The sequence below is a fragment of the Gavialis gangeticus genome, unplaced genomic scaffold, assembly GCF_001723915.1.
Source record: "Gavialis gangeticus isolate Ggan-Ray unplaced genomic scaffold, GavGan_comp1, whole genome shotgun sequence".
NCBI lineage: Eukaryota > Metazoa > Chordata > Crocodylia > Gavialidae > Gavialis > Gavialis gangeticus.
This window is the reverse complement of record NW_017729034.1, coordinates 62856059-62864116: the sequence shown is the minus strand read 5'-3', so window position 1 is coordinate 62864116 and position 8058 is coordinate 62856059. Positions and strand designations below refer to the sequence as shown.

General features: G+C 42.2%; 2 protein-coding genes across 2 annotated transcripts in view; both read right to left on the bottom strand.

Moving 5' to 3' along the window:
- TTLL2 (tubulin tyrosine ligase like 2) overlaps window positions 1-4059 on the bottom strand; it is a 16753-nt gene extending 12694 nt beyond the window's left edge. Inside the window, exon 1 of the mRNA XM_019527680.1 lies at window positions 3851-4059. The gene's annotated coding sequence lies outside the window, so the exon portion shown is untranslated. The remainder of the gene's footprint in view (window positions 1-3850) is intronic.
- A 3215-nt stretch (window positions 4060-7274) lies between these two features.
- Window positions 7275-8058, bottom strand: part of UNC93A (unc-93 homolog A (C. elegans)) — a 40240-nt gene continuing 39456 nt past the window's right edge. Inside the window, exon 8 of the mRNA XM_019526742.1 lies at window positions 7275-7802. Coding sequence (XP_019382287.1) covers window positions 7519-7802 — 284 coding nt within the window. The 3' untranslated portion in view covers window positions 7275-7518. The remainder of the gene's footprint in view (window positions 7803-8058) is intronic.

The window sequence follows — 8058 nt, the reverse complement described above, 5'->3', positions numbered from 1 at the left end:
GGGCGTGCTAAAGGGGAGGTAGGAGGCACGCGTAGCCCATAAGGCTGGGGGTGCACCAAGTCACCCATAGATACCAGGAGATCAAAGGCAGCCTCCCATATTAAATTATAAAAGATCAAAGACGTGGCGGGCAAGAATAAGAGGGTGCTGGATCTCCTAATTGGCACGGCAGGGGGCGCTAGCGGGATCACGGCCGCTCCTAGGCCCCACTCCATGACAACAGTCTTTCTTAGTAAAAGCTCAGATCCAGGTCTCACAGAAGCCTGGATTTTTTTTCCCCCAGGCCATCAGAATGGAGCTAGGCCTGCTGGGAAGGGGGAACCCATTTAAAAGGTTCAGTGAGGAGAGAAAGCTGACAGAATCAGCAGTGTGAGAGATCTTGGGAATAGTAATAGCAGCAACGCCATCCAGTCACCAAATACCAACCTGGATCTCAGTGGAAAAGGAATGGGGAGAAAACACACAGGATTTAGGAGAGGAGTCATGAGATGAAGGTATAGGGAGTAACCTGATAATGGGCAGCCTAGGAAGTGGCTTGATGGAAGCAATAAATTAGGGCTGGTAGAATCTGAGGGCATTACTACACATGTAAGTCCTGCAGCACCAGGAGCTTGGAAAAGTGCCTGGTGCTGCAACGTTTACAGTTGTATAAGCAGCAAAATGTGCATCAGTGCTGAGAAAATGGCGGTGGCGTACTTTTGAACTAAACCACCTCAGAGGTGCTTTAGTTCAAAAGTGCACTGCCACCGTTTTCTGTGCACTGACATGCATTTTGCCCCTTATACAATTGCATGGAGCGCAGCACAGTTCGCCTCAGCTTGTGTGCAGAGCAGACTTGATTAATTGAGTCTGCTCTGAAGTGGCGAACCTCCGGCGCATCACAAGAAAAAAAGTATGTATATAAATGTTCTGAGGGTGTGGACACACACCACGTGTACTCAGGAGGAAAAGTCTAGCAGATGCACGATGAACAACATTTACTCCACAGGGATGCTGTTTTCCAGTGTAAAGTTACTCATGAATAAGTGAAATTTCACTCCAGAGAAGCTATTTTCTAAATGCAAACCAGTTTCCTGGCTGCCTAATATCTCTGTGCAGCTAGCTTTGGTGAGCTGATTGAGTGTCTACTTCTTAGTGCAGAGTAAATTTACGGTAGAGCAAAATCCAGAATAAATTGATCTGGAGTAAATGCGTCATGTGTCTGTACCCTAAGTCACACAATTGCTTCATGGTAGGACTTCAGGGCAGGGACTCAAGGGCCTGGAGAGCAAAGGGAAAGAGGTACTAGTAAAACAGGTTAGAGACCAGTTCTAGTCCAGGGAGCATGAAGAATGACATGGCCCCTTCTGAAAGGAGACCAGGAAAACCACTGTCCTGAGGTGGCAGAAACTATTGGAGCCTTAGGACTGGGTTGAAATTTATTAAAAATATATAGTTAAAAATATGAATCAGTAGACTGATCCATTTCTCTGTTCCTTGGCAGCTGAACCAGAAAAGGAAAGGAGCTAAACTCAGACTTGACCTGAGCCAGTTCTTCCCACACCCCAGTGTGTCCCTTCATGTGGCCCAAGTATGCGTCTCCTCACATCCCTTACACCCATATAATGCAGCAGAGCCCCTAGTAGATTTAGCACTCCTATGAGCGAATGCTTAGAGGGACAATGAGTGGATACTTAAGTACCGTGGTGATGGAAGTGGATTTACTTGAGTATTACAAAGGGGAAAGTAGCTTTGTGTCTGTCTTCCAGGCAGTGATGTCTTCCTGTTCTTTCAAGTTCTCAGAAGGGTGGGGGTGTTGCTGAAATGGTACCTCCATTTCTGTTGCAGTGTTCAGTATCATCATTTCATGATGATCAGTTACTTTCTTTACTTCTGTTTTTCTCTATAGTTCTATTACTCCTATATGTCCCTTTTTCCTGATATGTTTATTAAGCAAAAAAACATGCAAGTGAATTAAAAAAGGTTGTGCTGCTAGTTTTGTCGAGCCTGATTCCAGCTCGTAGACAAGGAAGGTTAAATAAAAAAAAATAATAATTAACTGTAGTGGCCATGTTTTGCTGAGTCATGGTTTAAAGATTGCAGTTAGGTTTGTATATTATGCATTAATCAATAGCGCTACTAGCAACGCATCTTTGAAAAATATTGCACAAATACAGAGCATGGTAAACTCCACCACCACAACATCTTAACTGAAGGCACACAAATTACTTAGTAATGACTGTACCTAAACAATACAGCTTTTAATGGCAGTTTGCTCTTTGAAAGCCTGTAACATTGACACTCATGGGGAAGTTTGTTGGAAAGTGCTTGGCAAGCCTAGATATTACAAATAGCAACATCCCGCTCTTTCAGTAAGTACTGTATACAGTGTGCAAAGGTAAAAAAACGATTAAACAAATCTGTTCTTATCTTGCTGGAAGATAAAAAAACCCAAATGGAATCAATAGAACAAGTTGATTCTCTTGTTGTGAAGAGTGTTACTAATAAAGAACATTTCCCTGCTTTTAAACAAATTGGTCTCATATGTAAAAAGAAGCCCTTCAAAGTACAATTGGAGGAAAACTATTATCAGGGCTAGGCATCCGTCTAATTGAGCGAATACAAATGTTGCCCCCTTTATTGCCTCTATACACGTGACTAAATGTACACATATCTTTTCATTCAGGTGAATTTGCCTGAGTTGCCCATATAATTTGAAGTCCCACAAACTTGCCTGAGGTAGGTACTTACTGTTGTTTCACAATGCAGAGAAAATTGCACTTTAGCAGTGCCAATCAGAAGTTAACACTGCCCAAAGTTCCTATGAAGTGGTATATGCTGCTGTATTTTCAAGTACATTGAATAGAAAATAACTGTGCTCCAGTAAGTATTTCCATTTCAGGCAACTGGACATTAATTCTTTCATTGTAATGACAACTATAGGAGATGTATAAATCCAGTTCTTTGTGGCAAATGCCTGTGCTCATGTACTCATGTGCTTTTTCACACCTACCTGAGCCAGGCACAGTTTTGAAAAGACAGTTCTTAGCAGTTAAAATTTAAGTTTGTTTTCCTAATTAACTGAAAGCCTTTCTATAATGATTAAACCCACCTTAGAGGTTTGCATTATCTTGCAGTATGCTACTACATATCCCCTCTTGTCATGATTTAATAAAGTTGTCTACTTTGAGATTTAATTTTAAATAGACTCATTGTATTTATACCTATTACTTAAAAGAAAAACAAAAAAGCCTATGCCATGATTTATGTGTGGTGAGAGTTTGTGTGTTTTAAGGTCAGAAGGGTTCCTTACATCATCTAATTTAACTTTTTTTTTTTTAATTGGAGAACATGGAATTTCAGCCAGTTACTGCAGGGTTGAGCCCAATACATTATGTTCAACTAAAGCATCCCTCCCAGAATGACATTTGGTTCAATTTAGTGATAACGGTTTTGCTTTTGTGGTATCAAATCTAGCACTAGTTAGATTACACTATAGTTAATATATAACCCATGGTACAGTGAACAAGTTGCATGCTAAACATTAATATGTAATCTCATGTTGTCATTTAAAATGCTAACACTGAGGACTGGCAGCCCCCCTGCTACACCCTCCACCCCTTTCTCTTGCAATGGAAATGCTATTGACTTCAGCCTATTGCAGATCATCTCGTCTCTGTGAGTATAGTATGAAACAAAGAACAATTCTATTATACTTTGTTCCCAAAAGTCACATTATCAGTTCTGTGTTCCCCTGGGAAAGGAATCCTTTTCAAGAGGATTTCTTGCTATATGAATTCCCTGTTTTTACAAGCAAGTGCTTAACACAGGGCCCTATTTGTTTCCATACCCCTTCAAAGTGAGCACATACCTCTTCCTTTGGAGCTTTTACATTCCCAGACTGGTGCATTCTTTGAATGGTAATTGCCTCCATACACAATGCAAGCTGCTGGCACGCTCCAGCTTCACCATGCACTTGAATTTTCAAATATGGACATAAGGAAACGCCTCCTGCATGCTCGTAAATTCCAAAGAGGAATTTGCCGGTTGACTTGCTCAGCAGCTCTGTCTGCCTGATTGTTTTCCTTGACTGCATGTTTCAAAGTGTGGGCCAAGAGGGTTAAAGCCTGGTTGCCTAGCAATACAAAACATGGATCCTGTATACAAAGGCAAAGAGTGACAACACACGGAGAGAAGTACTTTCTTGCATTATTTCAATTTCACATCACCAGATTCTAGGTTCCTCTTTCTGCATGAACCAAATCCAACAGTCCTTGCTCAGACAAAATTTCCTGCCCCTACCCCCCTCCTCACTGCCCCAAATCTTCTCTTCTTTGTTCCCCTCCCTTGCCAGTTCAGTTCTGCAACCTCACTCCCTAAGTAGTCCTCGTCTGGGCTACAGCCTGAGAGTGGCCTGGGATCAGAGGGAACATGGCAGCATGCTGGAGGAATCCCCCAGCCATCACACCTGTGGGTGAGTTAGGTTTGTAAGTCCCATTAAGGGTGGACCCTAACACCTTTGCTATTTGCTATCAGCTTGCTGGCTTCTGTGAATCCCATTTTAGGTGCTTAACTCTCTTTGTGCTTGGTATAGGCTCCCACCTTGGGGTGGAGGATTCCACTCAGTATCAACTATGTCTTAAAATTTAGTTGTTGCTACATTAAATATGTATTTATACATCCTTTGTCCCTTTCCCTCTCCCCTCCCCATGAGGTTCTCTTTCCAGTAACTTAAGTCCCTGAACCATGTACCCAGTGGGAGTGCACAGCATACCACCAGAACGGTTTTTCATTAGAGTCACATGAGTGGAGTGAGACTGATACTGCAGTGGAGTGAAAATGGTTGCTGCTACCCACTGGGTAATAGCTGGGTGGTTAGTCAAGTGTCTGGTAATTGGGATGTGCAGACGCAGTCAGCCAAGCCAAGGATCACGGGATGTTCGTCCAATAAAGAAGCCTCGACTACAGGAGCATCAACCAGAACTTTTTTTCTCTTGGTGTAAAACAGGGATTTCTCTGCCTTAGCTCTTCACCTTCTGTTCTGATGCTCTGAGAATACAACACAATCTCAGTTTGCTATTTTATATTAAACTACTGCAGTGTCAGATCACTTCTTGAATCTCTACACTTATTTCAACCAAAAACTTCAGGTTTCCTTATACAGGTTTGGTAGCTTCCTCTAACAGCATCTTACTGTAGCTTAACCCTGAGAAAATCATACATTTCACCTCATTTTGTCCTAAGAATTCTCAAACACACTATCCAGGTGGCTATATGGCTCCCATGACCTGGCTGAACCTGGCTTCACAATACCCCTGCAGGAACAAAGATGTTGTCTTCATTTAAATATGGGAAACGGAGGCACTGTAAGATCAAGCGATTTGCTCCAATCTAGGGTAGAGCCGGTTACCAAATCTCCAATCCAGTGCTACAGCCAGAATGCTATCCTTCCAATTCTGACTCTCTCACTGGTGCTGAAATCCCCCTGATGCCAGTTGTGTACTGCTTTGGTCAGGCCCTTGAAATCTAAGCTGGGATTTATGTTGTCATTAATATCCCATTCTAATTTCATTACTTAATTTTGCTCCAGCTGTATCCACAATGATTTGTCAAGAAAAAGAGGGATTTAATTACCTAGAAAGTGTTTAGAATCCATGGTGCTGGATACTGTAGGGGAAAAAATTGCTGTATCAACAGATATGAATGTGTCCATGTGCCAGTGAAAATTGGGTTGAAAGATATTGAAGTTGCATACAGGTACAACACAGCAAAATGAGGTTTGTATGTGTTTCACCTGTCTAAGGGCTTGAGAAGTCCATGCTGGGTGTTTTACGCACAACTTTTTGTGTCCTACATCAGGGGCCATTTTTTGAACAGTGGATGCAGGAAACTCATGCTGGTTTGCAGCCTCGGTGAATAAGGAAAATGAATGGGCAGAGTTTATAAGGTGAGAAGGGAGGGAAAGGGAAGTCAACTTGAGGAGAAGAAAAAGAAAAGTTAAAAATGAGCTTTGCTGTCCAGAAGATGGGAAAAAAGGATCCTTCCCATTTGCCCTATATGACTAGCACTGGGATGGCCAAATGTGTGGTGGGGGCAGTGGTCACAAGTGTCTCATGACTGGCTGAGGAGTGAGGGCTCAAGTATTGCTGCCTAATTGCTGCTTGATGATGGTGGGTACGCTGAAGGCTTCTGCCCATGGTGTTAAGCTGTAAGATCTTTGGGCCGGGGCTATCTTTTCCTATAACCCAGGGACCTTCATTCACTATGTGGGAAAGTGACTTGTAATAGAAAAGGCTGTACAGAAACACAGGTGAAATCTACATAGGAATTGTGATGCAAAAAGGTTTCATTTGAGGATGGCAGTGGTACAGAAGAAATGGTTCCAGGTTTTTCCTTATGAATTTGATTATTGACGATATTGTTACATCTACAAGTTATTCTGCTTCCTCAATGCCTTGCTCTCTTGGCATGGTTAATAACTGGACCTCTTAGTCTCACAGTGCCGTAGCAAGCAGGGTGAGCAGGGCAACTGCCCTGGGTGCCAAAGCGAAGTGGCGCCAATAGGCGCTGCCCAACCAGGGCGGGGCACGGAACAGAGCCACAAGCCACTCATTTGGGGGGCCCTGGGATAAGGGGAGGGTGGCTCTCACTGCTGCATGCATCCCCGGGCAAGCATGGGGGGGTGTCCCCCAGATCTGTGCACAGGGCGAGGGTGGGCTGCCACTGTGGACTTGCCCCAGGTGCCAAACTTCCTTGCTACGGCACTGTAATCTTGTATAATAGTTTTGTGGCATAACACAATATAACTAATGCTGTAGTGTAGTTCATTTTCAGACAGACACTAATGGTAGAGATTGGCAAATCTTCAATTTCTCTTGGCATTTTGTCCACCTCATAAAGAGGATGATTACAGTTCTGCTGTTGTTACAATTGCTACTACTAACTGCATTTATATTGTAGCAAGTGTTTTTAAAAGGTAGGATAAGACCAATATTGTCAGAGATACTTGGCCAGTGAGTAACCACATAGTTGCATGTGCATAGAGAGCAAACAAGTGAAGTCTTGCATGAAAGTGAGCCCGTGCTAATTAAGCTGTACATTTATGCTGCTACAGGATAGCTGTTAATAAGGATCCAGTCTCTTGTGAAGAGTCAAGGACACTTTACTCCTACTGACTTTTGTGGGAACTGAAGGGTATACTTTGTACTATTGGATGTAAACTTTTTGTACCATGTTTGATTCAAGGGTACATAAAATATAACACAGAGTACAACAGTCTTTTTCATATTTATTAATTTTTTTGTAAAAAAATCCAACACTTTTTTTTAATGATTATTAGTAAACTTTTACATGTAATGGTAAAGTCAGATAACCCTTAAAAAAACATGTATTGAATAAACTTGTGTTCTTATTTATTTATACTGCACTAACTGTGAAAAGAATCAGTTCTTTTAAATTCTTCCTAAAATTTGATTGAGCACCTTGGAATCTCCTTTTAAAAACCTGTTGCAGTGAGGTGACTGGTATGCTCTGTCTTTACTACCCTGATCCTTTGGGTTTCAGGGGTGTTTCTTGGGCTGGGGCTCCTGTTACTTCTTTCGATACTGGGGTGGGTGGTCTAGGAGACTCCTTTGATTCCATATACTCAACTATTCCATACATCACCATGGACACCACCAGGACAGACAATATGACATACAGTTTAATGTAGACCTGTAAGAATGTGCTGTATCCAAAGGCTATGACAAATCCCAGTGACTCCCAGAGACGATAGTTAGCAAAAGCAGCTTCCTTGTTCTTCTCAAATAAAACTCCATAGAGAGCTGCAAGGAAAGAGAAACAACGTTTGTGATGGCAAGTTTGAAATGCTGGCATATTCTGTGTTCACTACAACAGGAACTCAGCTCTCTTCCTGGTAAACAGTCAATCACAGGAGACTTACAAATGTGTATCTGGGTCATACAAATTTATATGAGACTAAATATACAGTGAAAGTGGTAAATAATCCATATGCTTCATAGATTTCATAGACATTAGGGGCTGGAAGGGACCTCATGAGATCATTGAGTCCAGCCCCCT